Source organism: Siphateles boraxobius, unplaced genomic scaffold, assembly GCF_051911475.1.
Source record: "Siphateles boraxobius isolate OS27281-9 unplaced genomic scaffold, OSU_SipBor_1 13, whole genome shotgun sequence".
Classification (NCBI taxonomy): Eukaryota; Metazoa; Chordata; class Actinopteri; order Cypriniformes; family Leuciscidae; genus Siphateles; species Siphateles boraxobius.
In genome coordinates this window covers 267,501-290,000 of record NW_027508733.1, presented here as the reverse complement: position 1 = coordinate 290,000, position 22,500 = coordinate 267,501, and the positions used below count along the sequence as shown (strand labels likewise).

Sequence of the window (22,500 nt, the reverse complement as noted above, 5' to 3'; positions counted from 1 at the left end):
GATTTGTCTCAATTAATGCACATGTACCATTGTCATGTTTTGGACATTTGCCAACAATGTTTTGGACACCACCATAGAAATAATACCATGCTTTTTAACATTTACCATGGTAATACCATGTGTTTTGACCAAATTGTGATGGTAATGCCGTGCTTTTTGCATTTACCAAAGTAATACCATAGAAAATACCATGATTTTTATATTTACCTTGGTAATAGCTTAATTTGAACCTTATAATTATGGCAAAACCCTGGTTTTTACATTTACAATGTGTTTATACCATGTTTTAGGCCTTATTGTGAATGTAATTCCATGTTTTTTATTTATTTACCATGGTAATACCTTGTTTTCAACCTTATTATGATGGAAATGCTATGTTTTTTTACATTTACCATGGTAATACCATGTTTTGGGCCTTATTGTGAATGTAATTCCATGTTTTCTGTCCATGGTAATGCCCTGTTTTCAACTTTATGATGGAAATGACATGTATTTTACATTTACCATAGTAATAACATGTTTTGGACCGTATCTTAATGGTAATGGCATGTTTTTTTGTCATTGGCCATGGTAATATCATGTTATTATTCCATGATTTCTTACATTTACCATAGTAATACCATGTTTTGGACCGTATCTTAATGGTAATGGCATGTTTTTTTGTCATTGGCCATGGTAATACCATGTTATTATTCCATGATTTCTTACATTTACCATAGTAATAGTAGGTTTTGGTCCGTATTTTGATGGCAATGGCATGTTTTTTGTTGTTGTCATTGGCCATGGTAATACCATGTTTTAGACCTTATCATTATTGAAATACCATGTTTTTAACATTTACCATGATAATACTATGTTTTGGACAGTATCTTGATGGTAATACCATGTTTTGGGCCTCAGTATGATTATTATTCCATGTTTTTTTTTACATTTACCCTAGTAATATCATGTTTGGGCGCTTGTTGGAATGCCTCTGTTTCAGACTCTCGTTCATCATGAGCCACCGCACCATCCACCTGTTCCGCAAAGGCCTGCGTCTGCACGATAACCCCGGCCTGCAGGGGGCGCTAGCCTCGTCCGCCGCGCTGTTCCCCGTGTTCGTGCTGGACCGCGCGCTCCTCGAGGAGACGACGCCCGTGAGCTCGACCCGCTGGCGCTTCATCCTGCAGAGCCTGGAGGATCTGGACACACGTCTGCGTGCGCTAGGCTCGCGGCTCTACGTCCTGCGCGGCTCGACGGCTACGGTCCTGTGTGACCTCGTGACCCGCTGGAGCATCACGCAGATCAGCTACGATACCGAGGTGGAGCCGTATCACGCCCACGTGGAGCGGGAGATACAAGCGCTCGCGGAAGAACGCGGACTGCAAACGCACACGTGTGTGTCGCACACGCTATACGACGTCCAGAGGTGCGCGGCACGACGAGGGTTCATTTGCAAAGAACAGTGTGATTAACGCGTTAGAGGGATAGTTCAGCAAAAAATTTAAGCTAGCCCATGATTTACTCTCCCTCAAGTCAAAAAGTGCATCTATCCATCATAAAAGTGCATCTGTCCATCATAAAAGTGCATCTGTCCATCATAAAAGTGCATCTATCCATCATAAAAGTGCATCCGTCCATCATAAAAGTGCATCTATCATCATAAAAGTGCATCTATCCATCATAAAAGTGCATCCGTCCATCATAAAAGTGCATCTGTCCATCATAAAAGTGCATCCGTCCATCATAAAAGTGCATCTGTCCATCATAAAAGTGCATCCGTCCATCATAAAAGTGCATCTGTCCATCATAAAAGTGCATCTATCCATCATAAAAGTGCATCTGTCCATCATAAAAGTGCATCCGTCCATCATAAAAGTGCATCTGTCCATCATAAAAGTGCATCCGTCCATCATAAAAGTGCATCCGTCCATCATAAAAGTGCATCTGTCCATCATAAAAGTGCATCCGTCCATCATAAAAGTGCATCTGTCCATCATAAAAGTGCATCTATCCATCATAAGAGTGCATCTGTCCATCATAAAAGTGCATCTGTCCATCATAAAAGTGCATCTGTCCATCATAAAAGTGCATCTATCCATCATAAAAGTGCATCTATCCATCATAAAAGTGCATCTGTCCATCATAAAAGTGCATCTATTCATCATAAAAGTGCATCCGTCCATCATAAAAGTGCATCTGTCCATCATAAAAGTGCATCTGTCCATCATAAAAGTGCATCTGTCCATCATAAAAGTGCATCCGTCCATCATAAAAGTGCATCCGTCCATCATAAAAGTGCATCTGTCCATCATAAAAGTGCATCTGTCCATCATAAAAGTGCATCTATCCATCATAAAAGTGCATCTATCCATCATAAAAGTGCATCTGTCCATCATAAAAGTGCATCTGTCCATCATAAAAGTGCATCTATCCATCATAAAAGTGCATCTGTCCATCATAAAAGTGCATCTATCCATCATAAAAGTGCATCTGTCCATCATAAAAGTGCATCTATCCATCATAAAAGTGCTTCTATCCATCATAAAAGTGCATCTATCCATCATAAAAGTGCATCTATCCATCATAAAAGTGCTTCTATCCATCATAAAAGTGCATCTGTCCATCATAAAAGTGCATCTATCCATCATAAAAGTGCATCTGTCCATCATAAAAGTGCATCTATCCATCATAAAAGTGCTTCTATCCATCATAAAAGTGCATCTATCCATCATAAAAGTGCATCTGTCCATCATAAAAGTGCATCTGTCCATCATAAAAGTGCATCTATCCATCATAAAAGTGCATCTGTCCATCATAAAAGTGCATCTATCCATCATAAAAGTGCATCTATCCATCATAAAAGTGCATCCGTCCATCATAAAAGTGCATCCGTCCATCATAAAAGTGCATCTGTCCATCATAAAAGTGCATCTGTCCATCATAAAAGTGCACCTATCCATCATAAAAGTGCATCTATCCATCATAAAAGTGCATCTGTCCATCATAAAAGTGCATCTGTCCATCATAAAAGTGCATCTATCCATCATAAAAGTGCATCTGTCCATCATAAAAGTGCATCTATCCATCATAAAAGTGCATCTATCCATCATAAAAGTGCATCCGTCCATCATAAAAGTGCATCTGTCCATCATAAAAGTGCATCTGTCCTTCATAAAAGTGCATCTGTCCTTCATAAAAGTGCATCTGTCCATCATAAAATATGGATAGATCCACTTTTATGGACTTCTAAACAAAAACAGTCATTCACTGCCATTATAAAGCTTGGAAGAGCCAGGACTGATTGTATTCGTCTGAAAGAAGAATGTCATACACACCTAGGATGAGTTGAGGGAGACTAAATCATGGGCTGATCTTCATCTTCGGGTGAACTATCGCTGTATCGCATGTTTCTGCTTCTCTCCAGGATCGTTCAGGCTAACGGCGGCTCTCCTCCGCTCACGTACAAGAAGTTCCTGCAAGTTCTGTCAGTTTTGGGCGAGCCAGAGAAACCGTGCCGTGACGCCAGCGCTGAGGACTTCCTGTAAGGACCGACTGTCTCTGTGTGTGTGTGTGTGTGTGTGTGTGTGTGTGTGTGTGTGTGTGTGTGTGTGTGTGTGTGTGTGTGTGTGTGTGTGTATGTATGTGTGTGTGTGTGTGTTGTGTCTGACGCTCTCATCGAGCAGATTGTTCTTCAGTCTGCCAAGTGTGTGTGGGAATGAATCGCAGATGGAGACGGGAGAATCTGTGACCGATCCTTATGTTGGACTTATCATGATGGAACTCCATGTTTTCTACATGTTTCATGGTAATACCCTGTTGGTGATCGGTGTGAGTGTGTGTGCAGGAGATGCCCGACCCCTGTGGATCCCGAGCTGGCGTACGGCGTGCCGTCTCTGGTCGATCTGGGGCTGGAGGTTCAGTCGGACACACTGTTCCCCGGCGGAGAGACACACGCGCTCCAGAGACTCCACACACACTTCCAGAGTCAGGTGAGACTCCACACACACTTCAAGAGTCAGGTGAGACTCCACACACACTTCCAGAGTCAGGTGCCATTCAGCACAGACATTACACTCTTCTGAGTCATTCACTGAGTCATTCACTGAGTCATTCACTGAGTCATTCACTGAGTCATTCACTCACTAATTCATTCACTGAGTCATTCACTGATTCAATCACTAAGTCATTCACTGATTCAATCACTGAGTCATTCACTCACTGATTCACTCACGGATTCATTCACTGAGTCATTCACTGAGTCCTTCACTGAGTCATTCACTGAGTCATTCACTGATTCATTCACTGAGTCATTCACTGATTCATTCACTGAGTCATTCACTGAGTCATTAGAAAGACTGATAATCACTGTTGGTAACTGAAATAAAGCTGAAATTAAGTCAAATAGAAATTTAACATGAAGAACTGAAATAAATATTTGAAATGTTGCCTTGGCAACTAACTGAAATAAAATAAGTTAAAGTTTTATAATTACTAAAACTAAACTGAAATAAAAAATGATCAAAGCTAAATAGAAATATTTTAAATAAGTGTGTTTTGTTATTGTTAACTAAAAATACAAGTATTACAATTTGTTTTTGGTCATTGAAATAAAGCTGAAATAAAGTCAAATATTAATATTTGTTGAAAAACCTATATTTGATAAAAAAAAATGTAAATGTTACCAACTAATTGAATATAAATACGTTTAAGGTACAAAAATTAATTTAGTTGATATTTAATTTAATTTATTATTTAATTTAAAATTTTAAAAGAGTTGTTATTTTTAAATAAAACTATTAAAAATCATTATTGGTAATTTAAATAAAACTAAAATAATGTAAAATATAAATATTAGATGGAAAACTTAAAAACATTTACTTGAGAGGTAGAAATGTTGCTTTAGTAACAAACTGAAATAAAGTTAAGTGAAAGTACAAAAATTACTAAAACTGTATTACATTTTTTTAAAGATACATAGAAATGTATCAAACTAATACAAAAATTAAACTTAACTTAAACAATAAATCAAAATGAATAAATCTAATTCTAAATATTAATAAATACTATAATAGTATATACTCAGTAAATTATTCTAAAATAAAACCGATGTGTATCACAAGGAAACAAAGTCTTACATGAACGAAAAATATCAATGCATGAATCTGATTGGTTCAGGAGTGACGTGAGTGTGTGTGTGTGTGTGTGTGTGTGTGTGTGTGTGTGTGTGTGTGTGTGTGTGTGTGTGTGTGTGTGAGTGTGTGTGTGTGTGTGTGTGTGTGTGTGTGTGTGTGTGTGTGTGTGTGTGTGTGTGTGTGTGTGTGTGTGTGTGTGTGTGTGTGTGTGTGTGTGAGTGTGTGTGTGTGTGTGTGTGTGTGTGTGTGTGTGTGTGTGTGTGTGTGTGTGTGTGTGTGTGAGTGTGTGTGTGTGTGTGTGTGTGTGTGTGTGTGTGTGTGTGTGAGTGTGTGTGTGTGTGTGTGTGTGTGTGTGTGTGTGTGTGAGTGTGTGTGTGTGTGTAGGGATGGTTGTCAGGTTTCTCGAAGCCGCGTACGGTGCCGAACTCTCTCCTGCCCAGCACTACAGCGCTCAGCCCGTACCTGAGCCTCGGCTGTCTGTCGGTGCGAACCTTCTACCACAGACTCAGCAGCGTCTACGCACAGGTCACAGACTCCGTAAAGCTCAAATACGCCCCTGTTCACCAGATGCAATATAAATCTATGGTGTCTGTGAAACTTCAGCTCATAATTCCCCAAGATCATTTATTATAGCATGTCAAAATGGACACTTTTGGGTGTGTGTGTGTGTCCCTTTAAATTCAAATGAGCTTTAGCTCCGCCTCCGTTCAGAAGAGGGCGGAGCTTCAGAAACTCCGGCAATAACAAAACAGCCCAATCTCACTCATCCAGAATCCCAGAATAACCAGTAGCGAGTGCAGCCTTACGGAGAGACTCAGCAAGAGTTTCTGGAGACATTTATGTGGTTATTGTGGAGTTACATTGATCATCTCATCATGTTGAACTTCTACACAAGTGTCCACAGTTCCTGAGGTAGGGTGACCACTGTAGTCTTCAGAAAAAAGGACGGGGGGGCAACAATAGAATAATGAGTTCAGCTTTTAACAGCTTTTACATGACACGGTTTCTTTTCATGGCTATTGGTTAAAATAAGATAAAAAATCAGTTGCCAGAAAAAAAACACTATTTCAGGGAAAAATTATTTCAGTCCTGCTGATGTTCTCTTGTAGACTTTCTAGGGCTGCGCGATGCGATATACGATACGATAATGCTTAAAGTGTGTAAAATAAACTTAAATTATCTTTTAAAATGATATAACCTACATACGTGTTTCACGTTCTTTTTGTGACAAGAAAACATCCTTACAGCTTCTGAAAGTCAACAGTGTTTTACTGAAACATAAGAAGTGTTGTTTAACATCAGATTGTCATTGAGTGTCCCCTGCCGCTCTCCATCCGCAGTCGAGGAACCACTCGCTGCCGCCCGTGTCTCTTCAGGGACAGCTTCTGTGGCGCGAGTTCTTCTACACCGCTGCGTCCGCGACGCCAAACTTCACCAAGATGGAGGGGAACCCGATCTGTCTGCAGATCCACTGGTACCACGAGCCCGAGTCTCTGGAGAAGTGGAGAACCGTAAGAACCGTAACTCCTGCACGAGCCCGCAGTTATTAAAGGGATAGTTCACCCAAAAATGTAAATTCTGTCAGTATTTACTCTCCCTCATGTTGTTCAACCCCGTAAGACCTTCGTTCATCTTCGGAACACAAATTAAGATATTTTTGATTAAATCTGAGAGCTGGATCACTCCTCCATAGGCTTCTAAGGGATTGAAACTTGTTCCCCGAAAAGTTATTAAAGACATCGTTAAAATAGTCCAAGTGACTACAGTGGCTCATATGGAGCGAATTATGTTCCAAAATTAAACAAACAAATCCAGCATTTTGCAAACAAACTCGATCTTCTTTGCAAAGAAAAAATCGACTCGCAAACACTTTTTTTCACAAACAGACAGATATGCATTTGTATGCACTATAGATTTGGTATTTGTTCTAAAGTTACATGAAATTTGTAGGATGGTTTGTATTTATCAAGGATCATTTATTTATATTTGTAAAACACAATATCGGTTACTCCACTGCATTTTCGCTCAAATTGACCTTTGTTTTTGCAAATTGCTTTCTGTTTGTTTGCGAGTCGATTTTTCCTTTGCAAAGCAAATCGAGTTTGTTTGCAAAATGCTGGATTTGTTTGTTTAATTTTGGCACATAATTCGCTCTATAGGCTCAATCTTAAGTTTATCAAACGACGAGAATACTTTCTGTGCGCAAAAACAAACAAAAATAACGACTTTATTTCACCTATTGATTTCCTTCTCTGTGGGCCTCGAGTCAGTTAGCGTAGTGTGATAGCGTAGTGTGTTAGCGTAGTGTGATAGCGTAGTGTGATAGCGTAGTGTGATAGCGTAGTGTGATAGCGTAGTGTGGTAGCGTAGTGTGATAGCGTAGTGTGATAGCGTAGTGTGATAGCGTAGTGAGATAGCGTAGTGTGATAGCGTAGTGTGATAGCGTAGTGAGATAGCGTAGTGTGATAGCGTAGTGTGATAGCGTAGTGTGATAGCGTAGTGTGATAGCGTAGTGAGATAGCGTAGTGTGATAGCGTATTGTGATAGCGTAGTGTGATAGCGTAGTGAGATAGCGTAGTGTGATAGCGTAGTGTGATAGCGTAGTGTGACAGCGTAGTGTGATAGCGTAGTGAGATAGCGTAGTGTGACAGCGTAGTGTGACAGCGTAGTGTGACAGCGTAGTGTGACAGGTTAGTGTGACAGCGTATTGAGATAGCGTAGTGAGATAGCGTAGTGAGATAGCGTAGTGTGACAGCGTAGTGTGACAGCGTAGTGTGACAGCGTAGTGTGACAGCGTAGTGTGACAGCGTATTGAGATAGCGTAGTGAGATAGCGTAGTGTGACAGCGTAGTGTGACAGCGTAGTGTGATAGCGTAGTGTGATAGCGTAGTGTGATAGCGTAGTGAGATAGCGTAGTGTGACAGTGTGACAGCGTAGTGTGATAGCGTAGTGAGATAGCGTAGTGTGATAGCGTAGTGAGATAGCGTAGTGTGACAGTGTGACAGCGTAGTGTGATAGCGTAGTGTGACAGCGTAGTGTGATAGCGTAGTGAGATAGCGTAGTGTGACAGTGTGACAGCGTAGTGTGATAGCGTAGTGAGATAGCGTAGTGTGACAGTGTGATAGCGTAGTGTGATAGCGTAGTGTGATAGCGTAGTGTGACAGCGTAGTGTGATAGCGTAGTGAGATAGCGTAGTGTGACAGCGTAGTGTGACAGCGTAGTGTGACAGCGTAGTGTGACAGGTTAGTGTGACAGCGTATTGAGATAGCGTAGTGAGATAGCGTAGTGTGACAGCGTAGTGTGACAGCGTAGTGTGACAGCGTAGTGTGACAGCGTAGTGTGACAGCGTAGTGTGACAGCGTATTGAGATAGCGTAGTGAGATAGCGTAGTGAGATAGCGTAGTGTTCCAGCGTAGTGTGACAGCGTAGTGTGATAGCGTAGTGTGATAGCGTAGTGTTATAGCGTAGTGAGATAGCGTAGTGTGACAGTGCGACAGCGTAGTGTGACAGCGTAGTGTGACAGCGTAGTGTGATAGCGTAGTGTGACAGTGTGACAGCGTAGTGCGACAGCGTAGTGTGATAGCGTAGTGTGATAGCGTAGTGTTATAGCGTAGTGTGATAGCGTAGTGTGATAGCGTAGTGAGATAGCGTAGTGTGATAGCGTAGTGTGATAGCGTAGTGTGATAGCGTAGTGTGATAGCGTAGTGAGATAGCGTAGTGTGATAGCGTAGTGTGATAGCGTAGTGAGATAGCGTAGTGTGATAGCGTAGTGTGATAGCGTAGTGAGATAGCGTAGTGTGATAGCGTAGTGTGATAGCGTAGTGTGATAGCGTAGTGTGATAGCGTAGTGAGATAGCGTAGTGTGATAGCGTAGTGAGATAGCGTAGTGTGATAGCTTAGAGCTATGTCACACCTAGGCTCACTATTGGCCGACGCTGGTCATGTGTGTGATGCGTGTGACGTACAACACAGAAGCGCTGCGCTGTTACACTAGTGAACTCACTCGAGGCCCACAGAGAAGGAAATCAATAGTTGAAATAAAGTCGTTATTTTTATTGTTTTTTTGCGCACAAAAAGTATTCTCGTCGCTTGATAAACTTAAGATTGAGCCACTGTAGTCACTTGGACTATTTTAACGATGTCTTTAATAACTTTTCGGGGAACAAGTTTCAATCCCTTAGAAGCCTATGGAGGAGTGATCCAGCTCTCAGATTTAATCACAAATATCTTAATTCGTGTTCTGAAGATGAACGAAGGTCTTACGGGGTTGAACAACATGAGGGAGAGTAAATACTGACAGAATTTACATTTTTGGGTGAACTATCCATTTAACAGAAGGGGCCATTGGCTTTTGGCTTGCTTAGTTGGGGACATTTAACTTTATATTTAACAATATTATTACAACATTATTTTCCTGTTATCTCTGTAAAGATGCTTTCAAACAATCTTTATTGAAAAAAAGCGCTATAAATAAAGGTGACTTGACTTGACTAATCTTAGTCCCGTTTGACATAAGAACCGGACCTGCGTTTAATCTCCGACATGAGGTAACGTTAGACAAAGATCATTTTCTCATGTAGCCTAACTCAAGCAATACAACCAACATTAGGCATTCTTAAGCAATTAGGCTAAAACTTTTATTCAAATTGTGAATATATTAAATACATAAATCGAGCAAAGCGCGCTCTCTTTAATATAATCACTATAGTTTCAATCAGATGGAGCGTGATTTGCTACAACGCTCAGCGCTGTAATTTGAAGCCTTTAACGAGTGTGTGACCTTACACATTAACATAAAATCAGATTTTCTCCAGTAATTGTTAAAAAACAAGCTAACAAAACTTGCTAACTAGCATTGGGCCGCGTGTCCACCAAAGCATTTTTAGCCAGCTGAAAACGCTAGGCGCTCTGCTGAAAACGCTTAGCTATGGGCGCTTGAGAGCGTTTTGGCAGCGCAGCGTTTTTTCAGTTGAGATAGTTTGCTTGTTATGATACGCAATATCCGCGAAAGTGTTATTCGTGTCTCATTTCACACATATTTTGTTTCTGTGTTGATTTTATATTAAAATGTCGATACAATGTAACGTAGTTTCTCTGGCTCTTGTTTTAAATTATTTTGTTCCGTTATTATGCTTGTTGTTGTCTTCTGTTGACGTTGAACGGCGGTTGGTCGGTGTGGTATTAGTCCCGCCCCTCCTGCACTGTGATTGGACGGTTCGGTAAAAAGTGACAGTGATGAACGCTGCGTTTTACCCAAAGTTGGACATTCTTCAACTCTCGACGACCAGTAAATAACGCCAGCTGCTCAGCGCTTCACTATGTAAAAAACACATAGCGCCTCGTTACGCTCATGGCGTTAAGGAAACACGGTGCTATCATTGAAAACAGTTGGAAAAATACGCCAGCTGCGTGAAAAAAAACGCTTTGGTGGACACACGGCGTTAGTGAATCGGCCAGGGGAATCGTTCTGCCTCCGCCTAAGCTGCGCCCACATAAAAACGTCTCCATGTTAACTTACTGAAAATGGGGTCTATTGGACCCGCGTCCGACCCAACACGTAAACATTATTCCGACCGTTGCATCAAATATCAGCGTGCCGCCCGTCGGGTACCCGCACGTGTGCAGGACTCGGGTCTGTACTCTTGGGTTTGTGTGGCGTCCGTAACTCTCTCCTCCTCAGGCCCGCACCGGGTTCCCCTGGGTCGACGCCATCATGACCCAGCTGCGTCAGGAGGGCTGGATCCATCATCTGGCCCGACACGCCGTGGCCTGTTTCCTGACCCGGGGAGACCTGTGGATCAGCTGGGAGGAGGGCATGAAGGTGCGGTGAGGTGCATTATGGGTATCTCCTACTCTAGGGTCATTTCTGAGGGAGTTAAAACTTTATTTTATTTTCCTTAGCTTTTGATAATGTGTTGTAATTTCTATGTATTCTATACTGCACTTTGGAACCTATTGGGGTGTGTGTGTGTGTGTGTGTGTTTGTGTGTGTGTTTGTGTGTGTGTGTGTGTGTGTGTTTGTGTGTGTGTGTGTAGGGGCTTTCGCACCGGAGGATCCTTCTCATAGTTGCTAGAACTATTGGCGGGAGTTCCCGGATGTTGGCGTGTTCGCACCGCAGGAACTAGGAACGATTTTACTTCTAGGAACTCCTTTTGGAGGAACTAATTTACTCCTACTTCAGAGTCGGTCTAAACCAGCGCTATAGGAACTATCCGTGACGTTACTGTTCCTGATTGGCCGAACGCACGCCAAACACCAACACCCGCCATTTTTACAAACCATAGTGTAAACACACAGATTATAGCCTATATATTTACTCCACAAACATGTAAAACAGTGATAGATGAAGCTCTTAATCTTTACGCTGAGGAGAAAATCCAACGCAACTTTGAGGAGACCAAGAGAAACACGATTATGTATTTCTGCCCAGCAACACTGGACATCAAACACGCATACGCTAATAACTTTATTACTGTCTACTTTCTATGTATAACAGCTCTAATAGTGTATTAGACAGGACTGTTAGGCAGATCATAAACTAATGAACACGGAGAATGTGAGCACTGTGTGTTCAGTCGTTCTCAGCTCCGTCAAAATAAAAGTCTCAACAACAAGCGTGTGTCACGTCACTCAGAGTTCCTACTGGCGCTGCGAACGCAACCAGGAAAACGTTCCTATACGAATCATTAGTTCTCTGGGATCCACCCTAGTGGCGAGTTCCTATAACTACCCAGTGCGAAACCCCCTATTGAGTCATGCGTACAGGTCTTTCAGCCGCCTCCGTGTCTGTTCTCAGGTGTTCGAGGAGTTCCTGTTGGATGCGGACTACAGCTTGAACGCTGGGAACTGGATGTGGTTGTCCGCCAGCGCGTTCTTCCACAAATACACCAGGATCTTCTGCCCGGTGCGTTTCGGTCGTCGGACTGACCCTCAAGGACAGTATCTGAGGTATGATCACGCTCACTCCACACAAGCAAAATAGTTTGATTTGCCATTCTCACCACTGTTTAATATTCATGATGTTCTGCCACGCCCACCGCTGTTTAATATTCATGGAGTTCTGCCACGCCCACCGCTGTTTAGTATTTATGATTATCTGTCACACCCAACGCTGTTTAATATTCATGATGTTCTGCCACGCCCACCACTGTTTAATATTCATGATGTTCTGTCACGCCCACCACTGTTTAATATTCATGATGTTCTGCCACGCCCACCACTGTTTAATATTCATGATGTTCTGCCACGCCCACCACTGTTTAATATTCATGATGTTCTGTCACGCCCACCACTGTTTAATATTCATGATGTTCTGTCACGCCCACCACTGTTTAATATTCATGGTGTTCTGCCACGCCCACCGCTGTTTAGTGTTTATGATTATCTGTCACACCCACCGCTGTTTAATATTCATGATTTTTTTGCCACGCCAACCGCTGTTTAATATTCATGGTGTTCTGCCACGCCCACTGCTGTTTAATATTCATGGTATTCTGCCACGCCCACCACTGTTTAATATTCATGGTGTTCTGCCACGCCCACCGCTGTTTAGTGTTTATGATTATCCGTCACACCCACCGCTGTTTAATATTCATGATTTTTTTGCCACGCCCACCGCTGTTTAATATTCATGGTGTTCTGCCACGCCCACCACTGTTTAATTTTCATGATCTTCTGCCACGCCCACCGCTGTTTAAATTTCATGATGTTTTGCACGCCCACCGCTGTTTAGTATTTATGATTATCTGTCACACCCACCGCTGTTTAATATTCATGATGTTCTGACACTCCCACCGTTGTTTGATATTCATGATTATCTGCCACACGCACCACTGTTAAATTATTTGTTTTAAATTAAGTTTGCCTCGCCCACCAGTTTAATATTCGTTATATTCTGTGTTTGCTCTGCCATGCCCATCGCCGTTTAATATTCATGAGGTTCTGCGTTTGATCTGCCACACTCACCAGTCGTTTAATATTCATGACATTCTGTGTTGGATCTATAGGAAGTACCTGCCGGTGCTGAAGAACTTCCCCTCTCAGTATATTTACGAGCCGTGGAAAGCGCCTAAAGACGTCCAGCTGAGCGCCGGCTGCATCATCGGTACGCAAAGACGCTAACTAACCCATCGCTGCGACTGGGGTTTAGTAATGTTAAAATAACCCGTGTGTGTGCAGGTAAGGACTATCCTGGTCCCATGGTGTGCCACACAGAGGCGAGTCAGAGGAACCTGGATTTGATGCGTCAGGTGCGCACGGAGCAGCAGAAAACGGCAGAACTCACGCGAGGTAAAACACTAAAAAAAATATGCTTTTGAGACATTTAGCTGAGTGTTCAATCTTTAAATAGCTATAAAACACCATCAAATTATCATAAACACTGACTTGGTTTGATCTCCTCGCAGATGTGACAGATGACCCGATGGAGGCGGGGCTTAAGCGTGAGTTGCAGGAGGAGCTTCTAGAGGGGGCGGAGCCACGCAGCAGGTCTAAACATTTGAGTGACAGCACTGATCATAAGTCCCGCCCCTCCAGCTGGACACCAGAGACTGTGCGGCTCAGCGAAGATGTCACATGACTGTCCTCGAGGATCATGTGACATACCGAACGGAACCGCATGATGTCGCACGTCATTTGAACTCTATTAATCTGTCAAACAAACATACTGGGTGTTGCTTGTTTGAACTGGTGTGTTTTTCTTTGTACATGAGAGTTTTTGTTAACCAAATAAGGTAAATTATGAAACTTGAAAGTATTTCTAATACACATTTGTTTGTCAGTCATTAAATATCATGTCTATGCTATGCCAAATAACAGATAAATTGTGTTGAAATGAGCTTCGTCATGTAAATAAAAATGATACGTAACAGTCTCCTCACAGAGCCTTTTCAGATACAGTCAAAGATTAATTAAACCTGGAAATAAATATGAATAATTTTACCATGTAAAATTAGGTTCCTAATAAATTAGCATTCTAACTACTCTAATTCTAATGAAGTGTTGTTTGCTATTGTTAATTCCATAGACTCTTAAGAGCTTTTCTGGTTGACATTTTTGTTGCAGCTACTTCAATATGAGTAGGAACAAATATTCAACCAAAATCAGATTATACATATGAACTACTTGAGTTAAATCTTCAACATGTACTCTCGTGTTTGCTGTCTTATGTTTTAAAGTGATTTTGACTGACCAGCTCTTGTGACGCAAGATCCGGGGGTTGAAGTAGACAATCCTACTATGGCGAAGGCGGTGCTCATGAATATTAATTAGGTCGTTCTGACGTGTCTTGTTTATTTTCTCGAAGCGTCCAGTCACGAAACATGATTGCTATTCATAACTCACGCTCTCGAGTCAATACGCCCCCTTTTCAGCCAATCACGTAGGAGCACTGCGCGAGCGTCCCGTTACGTCATGAATATTCATGAGCCCGGCTGATTCGCATCCTGGTCTGGATTGAGCGCCACGTCGCCACAGTGGAGTTTCTTCACACACACACACACACACACACACACACACCGATGAGTTCTGTGCGCATCTGGAGAGGAATGCGGTGAAGTTACCTGCACAATCATGGTGAAGGTGAGGAGAAATCTGCATCTCACTTCATATGATAAACACTTTATGAACATTTTCTACGGAGCGATTGTGCATCTTTCAGAAATATAATTTAAAGTCGCATTTGAGAGATGCACATTATTGCACAGGAGAAAAATATCACCAGGAAAGTGTTTGAAAGTTTACTATAGTTATTAGTGGAATGTTTTCATAATGTCGTTGCAATATGGTCACTTTATATTCTTTATGTTAATTTTACTTTTATATTTGTTTTCTCTGATCTCCTAGTTTTTCTGCTTACCTGTGCATTTCACCTGTATTTCCGATAAAATAAATAAATAACTAAATCGATTCATTTGTAAACTTTGTGAATATGATTATTTCCGAGTCTGGTTTCTCTGTTTTGTAGAGTGTGAATTCAGAAGTTCAGTCCAGGAGTGAAACATATGGAGAAGAAGAAGAACACACTGAACCCAGTCCATCCGCAGGTACATTCATAATTCATAATTCATAATCACTTCATCAATATCTACATCTTCACATCAACACAACACGCATCTTCTCCACATGGATCAACTGACTCCTCAGACCAGCAATCTGGAAATCACACATGCGTAATTTATGTGCATAATATATTTATGTGTTATTTTACTGGCATTATTTACTTTATTCATGAGTCATTTTTACTTTTGTGTACAGATTTAGCTTCTGTCTGGGGATCATTGTGTAACTACAGTTTATCTAGTAAACACACACTCACAAACTCTCTAACACACACACACACACTCTCAAACTCTCTAACACACACACTCACAAACTCTCTAACACACACACACACACTCACAAACTCTATAACAAAAACACACAAGTGCGCTCTTTCTCTCTCTCTCACACACACACACACACACACACACACGCTTTCTCTCACACACTCTCTTTCTCTCTCTACCTCTCTCTCACACACACACACACACACTCACACTCTCTCTAACACACACTCACACTCTCTCTAACACACACACTCACTCTCACACACACACTCTATGACTCTAACACACACACACACTCACACAGACACAGACGCTCTCTCACACACACTCACTCACACAGACACAGACGCTCTCTCACACATACACACTCACACTCTCTCACACACACTCTCTCACACAAGCTCTCTCTCACACACACACACACACACACATTCTCTCTCTCACACACGCACACTCTCTCTCTCTCACACACACACACATTCTCTCTCTCACACACACACACACAGACACATTCTCTCTCTCACACACACACACATTCTCTCTCACACACATTCTCTCTCTCTCACACACACACACACACATTCTCTCTCTCACACACACACACATTCTCTCTCTCACACACACACACATTCTCTCTCTCACACACACACACACATTCTCTCTCTCACACACACACACACACACACACACACACACACACACACACACACACACACACACATTCTCTCTCTCACACACACACATATACACACACTCTCTCTCTCTCACACACACACACGTCGCTCTCGTGAGATTTGCTGTTGGCTATTTCAGTGTTTGTGTGGATCATTGGGGAATAACGCGCTTCTGCTCCGAGGCGTTCCTGTGCGCGCTGGGAAATCATGCTTGTTTTCGGACAAAATGTTGTTTTGATGATGCAAGAGATGCATAATACACGTTTGCATGCTACACATCTCCAGAAAATATTAAATATATATCCTGATCATATAGCTCACCCCTGTTTTGGTTTTATTCTTGGTTATGTTTTTTTTACATTTTTCTTTTCTTTTTTCTTGCAAATTTGAACAAAAATTAGATACAAATGTTTGGTGCATTATTATAACTAAGCTTAACGTTCCTTTAATCATCAGAAAATATGAAATATGTCCTGTTCATGTATTTCAATCTGTTTTGGTTTTATTTCTGGTTATTAATGTTAAATGTTTTATGCATAATTATAACTAATTAGCGTTCCTTTAATCGTCAGCAGATGGCGGTAAGGAGCTCGCGACAGCTCCGCCTGGGATGATTTGGCGGGTGACAGGTGTGGTGAGGGGCGTGGTCGGGGCCACAGTGGGCGGAGTCTCCTGGCTGGGCGGGAAAAGTTACGAGATCACCAAATCAGCTGTGACCACGGTCCCCTCGGTGGGCGTCGGCCTGGTGAAGGGCGGAGTCTCGGCGGTGGCAGGGGGCGTGTCGTCGATCGGCTCGACGGTAGCCAATAAAGTCACAGGAAAGAGGAAAGACAAATCAGAGTGAAACAGGATTACGATGAAGATTATAACGGAAGTTGGTTTGTCGTCCTCCATTAAACGGTAGAATAGCGAGAATATCACGTTACAGAGACGTTGGCGGCTGTTTTCGACCAATCAAAGTCCGTGACATTTGCGCAAAAGGGTGTTTTGTGTACGTCATACTGTTGTAACTGCATAAACAGTTTGATGCTGTCGGGTTTTTCTCAAATCCTCTCAGATCTGCAACCAAAGACACGTTTATCGGTGACGCTTTTGAACGTTATTTTGCGTTTCTCTAGACTGTTAACAGACTTCTCCTGGGATGTTATCGGTTGGATTGTGTGTTAATAAATGTTTTTATTATTTGAATTTAATAAAGTCATGTAAAACATTTTGGGGAAAGTGTTTTCAATGATTCAAACCTCTCCAGATATGGACAGAAGATAATTTTACATAGGTTTGATCCGTTATGAGCAGATGACGTACAATACTGACGAAAATACACAAACATTTTTAGATACGCTAGTTCATTTTGTATGTCAAAAAGCAAATCGTAAAGTACGGAAGCTTGTTTCCGCGTCATTCCGACTTTTCATCTCACAATTCTGACTTTTTTCCTCACAATTGTGAGTTTATATCTCATAAATTCTGAACTGCAAAGAAAAAAGTCAGAATTGTGAGGGAAAAGTCACAATTAATTTAAAATAATTGTATTTACTCTCTCAAGTATATGTTGCAGAAATCTGAGGAGAATCTTGATTGAATATTAATTTTTATATGATTATGTGCAGAAACTAAGCAGGCTAATTGGTTAAAATGACTGTAATATTGTATATTATAATATCTTAACAGGCTAATCCATTAGCTTAGTAATATTTATGTAACAACTATATTATTTATGCAGAGTGTGATATTTTAGCAGGCTAATCAGCTAGCTAACTATCTGAAATCTATGTAGCAGCAGCAACACATGATAGCTTAGCTGGCTAATCAGTGAACTTGCTAACTGAAATTTATGTAGTAATTTGAACACGTTGTGATAGCTTAGCAGGCTAATCAGTGAACTTGCTAACTGAAATGCATGTAGTAACTTGAACAGTTTGCGATAGCTTAGCTGGCTAATCAGTTATGTTACTAACTAAAATACATGTAGTAACTTGATTAGGCAATGCTAGCCGATTATTTGGTTGTCAGCCATAAAATTTACTACATTTCTCACGCTAACTGAACACAGAAATGTTTAAATAGCTTTGAACATATCTTACCTTTGTATCAATGCAGTCAGTCTTATTCACACGGGAAAAACAAAGTAATCACATAACTTGTATATTTAAATTTAAGAATATTCGATGTACGATCCGACATGCTAGCAGGTAAATATTTACCAGATGGAAAAACGATAAAAATCTATACAATAAGAGACATACAACGTTCAATTTGTGTTAAAATATTTTTTATTAGCTGAATGATGGAGTACAACACACAGACTAAGAAACAAATGCTGGTACGATATACATGTACTGTATATATATATACATATATATATAATTAAAATTCAAAACAGCTATGAAAATTCTGTAGAAAAACACAGGCAGTAAAAATGTACTGCTACATAAGATACCTCTGTCATGTACAAAATGCTGGAGGACGTAGAGATGGAAACATGGATGAAAATAACAGGTGACAATAATGTACAGCAAGCGATGGAAGATCGATGACGTAAACTGTGCAAAAAACACTCAAACAAACGTTTTTCATCTCCAACGACAATCTAAACAAAAGACAGTCGTTGATACAGAAAATGAGACAATCCTTCGTCTGTGATGCAGTTACAAGTAGTTTGGACCCAAACGTGTTCGACCCCGGGACCATGTGACTCACATAGATCATGTGACTCACATCGCCATGGCAACAGATGCAGGTATGTACAGGTGAGGCCGGTTCTTCGGTAATACTTAGTGAATCTGGATCTGTCTAAATGTGGCGTGATGCGTGTTCTTCTTCGGCTGTTTACCATTACTAGTTTGTTCACGTTAAACAAATCAACATAATTTTGAATAGAAACAATGAAAACGTGTTTCTCATTTGGCGACAAAAATGTGTCGACCAATAGGAATTTGGTTCACGTGTTCCTCAAGTACAATATAAATCCAGAGCTATCAAAACATTTAGACGAACATTAGTCTGACTCCAGCGAACAAGACCGTTCATATAGCGTTTTGGTGTGAAAAGTCACGACAGTACATCTGATTTTTAAAATCAATATTCGGGATAATAAATAAAAAATTGTAAACGTTAAAAAATTTTCTACGCCACAATCTGACTGAATCAGCCGTTTAATATTTTTTTAATTTCTCTGAATGTTTGTGCCTAACACGCGAGGGAAATTTAAGATACATTTTGCGAATCCGTCAGTGGGCGGGGCTTAGGAAGAGAAGGCCACGCCCCCTGCATCTTCCCACCTCTTCTGAAGAAAAAAAAACAGGAATTTATAGCATTAAATGGAGCTGAGCGTTTCTACTGTTAAATTAGCAAAACATTGTTAGTTTTAAACTCTTACGAACCTCATAATCTTTTAGTTGCGCTGAGGAGGAGGGGCCATTATCACCATGGCAACTGTTATACTCCGCCTCCCTTTCCCTCTTTCCAGTCCCGCCCCCGACCGGCCAACTCAAACGCCCTAAAGCAAATCAACGTCAAACTTTATTCGCAAACCATTGAAGTTCCAAAACATTACATATTTTCATGCACATTTTTTTTTACCTGGTTGTTGTGGGACGGCAAACTCGTGGCCGTGGTTCGTGTAGGGCGACGTACGGTGGCCTGCAGGAGACAAACACAAAAACATTTTCAACAAACCTTCCCAAAGGGTCATCGAATAAACCAAAGGAGTTGTTGATGGACTCACCGAGGGAGGGTCGGTATCTTGAGCCACGATGCTCTCTCCTGACCCCTGCTGGACACACAGAGCATTGCAGCTCACTGATTTTAGTTCAAACACACTTATGTGATGTTGACGTCTGGTTGTAAACACTCACGTTGAGATGGCGCGCTGCTCGGCATCCTCTGGCGCTCAAGGGGCGCTGTTGCCCCTCGGGCCTCGTTTACACCCACGTCCTCCGTGTGGTTAGACGGAACAGCGGCGAGAAGACCTGACGGATGAAGATGAAGGAAAACGAAAGCGATCAGAGCCAATACCACCTTGTCCCCCTGCTTTTTATTTGGGTTTTCATTTAAAAGAATTATATATAAATTTGTTCTTTTGCAATTTATGTACAAATATATATATTATTCTTTTCTTTTTATCTTCTCTCTCCTTTTTTTTTTTTCATCTCCTCTCAACCTCACCACCTCTGATAATTTACTTCTCTGGCGTTTTTTTTTCTCTCTCTCGCTTTACTTTTTCCTTATTACATCTTTGATTATTACTATTGAGATATATATATATATATATATATTATATATATAATGAGCATTATTCTACATATATATCAAGACACTTATAATAGAGATCACATAATTGCACATACATCCTACTTTCTGATTTATGTGTTTTTTTATATTGATGGTTTCGTTTAACTGGGTTTTGTTCTACGTTCTGCTTTAATAAAAAAAAAATATATATATATATATATAATGAAATATCATATACATAACTATGTTTTCAGTGGTGTATAAAGACCTTACTTAATGAACCGTTATGTGTTTATTACCTTAGAATTAGCCATTTCTATCTACACACCGCGGGTCCGCTTACATCGACATGCTTCTACGGTGGCCCTGAACGGACAAACGCGTTTCGTCTCTGTTGTTCTTTGTGCAAAGAAGCTGCTAAAGTCAGCGAATAAAACACTGACACAATGATGAAGAAGTAACAATAATATTCTCAATAACATATAGTTTTACTGAATAATTAAGTAAACCTAATTAATGAATTTATCTTTCTAAAGAAACCGCATTGCTGAACTGGCTACTCTCTGCTGTCTCAGACGACGACATCACTTCCTGTCGGCCACCATAACGTCTGTTCGGTGCAATTCACAACCTCACCACTAGATGCTGCTAAACTTACACACTACAACTTTAAAAAAAGAAACTAAGAAGGAGAAAATGGAGAACTTGGTAACGGTGAGGTAGAATGTGCTCTTACTGAGTCCGCGGTATCTGGAGAGCTGCTGGTAGATCTGCCGCATCCTCTCGATGTTCAGCCGACTGACCTCCGCGTGGTTCACCATCGGTTTGGGATAGTCCACGCCGATCACGCATTTAGCGGCAAGCTGCACGTCTTCCGGCGCGTTCCAGGGGTCGTAGATGAACTTGGCTGGAAAATCTCGGAGGACAGGCAAGTAACGTCTGGAAACAAAGGGAGAGATTAGCATCACAACCTCCATAAAACCAGAGGCACACAGACATACAGACGGCAAGAGATACAACTGAGGCTTGAGCAGAATTCAGAACTGAACTCCTTTGTGTGAATTTGTTCTGAATCAGCTCTTTAGAGTGTCAATCAGAACTGATTCAGCTCCTTTAAGTGTGAATCTGAATGGAATCAGCTCTTCTGAGTCAGAATATGAACTGAATCATCTACCTTAAGTGTGAATCTGATCTGAATCAGCTCCTTTGAGTGTGAATCTGATCTGAATCAGCTCCTTTGAGTGTGAATCTGATCTGAATCAGCTCCTTTGAGTGTGAATCTGATCTGAATCAGCTGCTTTGAGTGTGAATCTGATCTGAATCAGCTCCTTTAAGTGTGAATCTGAATGGAATCAGCTCTTCTGAGTCAGAATATGAACTGAATCAGCTCCTTTAACTGTGAATCTGATCTGAATCAGCTCCTTTAAGTGTGAATCTGAATGGAATCAGCTCTTCTGAGTCAGAATATGAACTGAATCAGCTCCTTTAACTGTGAATCTGATCTGAATCAGCTCCTTTAAGTGTGAATCTGAATGGAATCAGCTCTTCTGAGTCAGAATATGAACTGAATCAGCTCCTTTAACTGTGAATCTGATCTGAATCAGCTCATTTAAGTGTGAATCTGATCTGAATCAGCTCATTTAAGTGTGAATCTGATCTGAATCAGCTCTTTTGGATGTGAATTTGAACTGAATCAGCTCTTTTGAGTGTGAATCTGATTTGAATCAGCCCCTTTAAGTGTGAATTTTAACTGAATCAGCTCTTTTAAGTGGGAATAGTTTGTGTTATTATGTATTATTAAAACTATTAGTACTTCCTTAAATTCGAATCACAATTGCATGCCCTCTATTCACACTCGATTCAGATTCAGAAAGTCTAATTCGGTGAATACTGCTCAGTAGGGGTGTCACAATATATCGCAATACTAAAATGCATCAATATGTATCATGGATAGTGACAATATTTATTGTATATAATTCACCCAAAATAAATATTTCTGTGTGAGGAAAAAAATCAAGTTTTCAAAGTTTTAGTGTCAGTACTACATTAATCTACTATAAATAATGGTGAATATAATGTATAATAATGCAATGGGGGAATATTTGTGGGTTCTGATAATGCCAAATGTCTGATGTTACCAGTAAAAAGTCCTA

General features: G+C 40.9%; 3 protein-coding genes across 8 annotated transcripts in view; 2 read left to right on the top strand and 1 right to left on the bottom strand.

Moving 5' to 3' along the window:
- Positions 1-14,102, top strand: part of cry4 (cryptochrome circadian regulator 4) — a 14,548-nt gene extending 446 nt beyond the window's left edge. Inside the window, exons 2-11 of one of the 2 annotated variants that reach the window (XM_077225818.1) lie at positions 983-1,408; positions 3,407-3,523; positions 3,827-3,971; positions 5,499-5,639; positions 6,455-6,625; positions 10,795-10,935; positions 11,912-12,063; positions 13,122-13,219; positions 13,294-13,404; positions 13,521-14,102. In XM_077225818.1, coding sequence (XP_077081933.1) covers positions 996-1,408; positions 3,407-3,523; positions 3,827-3,971; positions 5,499-5,639; positions 6,455-6,625; positions 10,795-10,935; positions 11,912-12,063; positions 13,122-13,219; positions 13,294-13,404; positions 13,521-13,693 — 1,662 coding nt within the window. In that variant the 5' untranslated portion in view covers positions 983-995 and the 3' untranslated portion in view covers positions 13,694-14,102. The remainder of the gene's footprint in view (positions 1-982; positions 1,409-3,406; positions 3,524-3,826; positions 3,972-5,498; positions 5,640-6,454; positions 6,626-10,794; positions 10,936-11,911; positions 12,064-13,121; positions 13,220-13,293; positions 13,405-13,520) is intronic. The other variant, XM_077225819.1, reaches the window with a different exon arrangement.
- Positions 14,103-14,555: 453 nt separating this feature from the next.
- Positions 14,556-17,325, top strand: LOC143735672 (transmembrane protein 263-B). 2 transcript variants are annotated; one of them, XM_077225822.1, is made up of 3 exons: positions 14,556-14,694; positions 15,080-15,158; positions 16,690-17,325. In XM_077225822.1, exons 1-3 carry the CDS (start codon positions 14,686-14,688, stop codon positions 16,956-16,958), a joined length of 357 nt encoding a protein of 118 aa, XP_077081937.1. In that variant the 5' UTR covers positions 14,556-14,685; the 3' UTR covers positions 16,959-17,325. The 2 variants fall into 2 exon arrangements, with proteins under 2 accessions (XP_077081937.1, XP_077081935.1); XM_077225820.1 differs by having other exon boundaries at positions 14,583-14,694; positions 16,687-17,325.
- Positions 17,326-18,369: 1,044 nt separating this feature from the next.
- cry3b (cryptochrome circadian regulator 3b) overlaps positions 18,370-22,500 on the bottom strand; it is a 20,337-nt gene continuing 16,206 nt past the window's right edge. The window contains exons 10-15 of one of the 4 annotated variants that reach the window (XM_077225816.1): positions 21,084-21,286; positions 19,972-20,085; positions 19,842-19,886; positions 19,697-19,756; positions 19,498-19,613; positions 18,370-19,397 (exon numbers count right to left, since the gene is read on the bottom strand). In XM_077225816.1, coding sequence (XP_077081931.1) covers positions 19,359-19,397; positions 19,498-19,613; positions 19,697-19,756; positions 19,842-19,886; positions 19,972-20,085; positions 21,084-21,286 — 577 coding nt within the window. In that variant the 3' untranslated portion in view covers positions 18,370-19,358. Of the gene's footprint in view, positions 19,401-19,497; positions 19,614-19,696; positions 19,757-19,841; positions 19,890-19,971; positions 20,086-21,083; positions 21,287-22,500 lie in introns of all 4 variants that reach the window. The other 3 variants (XM_077225815.1, XM_077225814.1, XM_077225813.1) reach the window with 3 other exon arrangements.

What these genes read in the sequence shown, in the direction of transcription:
- LOC143735672 (XM_077225820.1), top strand. An exon ending in TGAACCCAGTCCATCCGCAG is followed by an intron (nt 15,159 to 16,686) that starts GTACATTCATAA and finishes TTTAATCGTCAG; the next exon opens with CAGATGGCGGTAAGGAGCTC.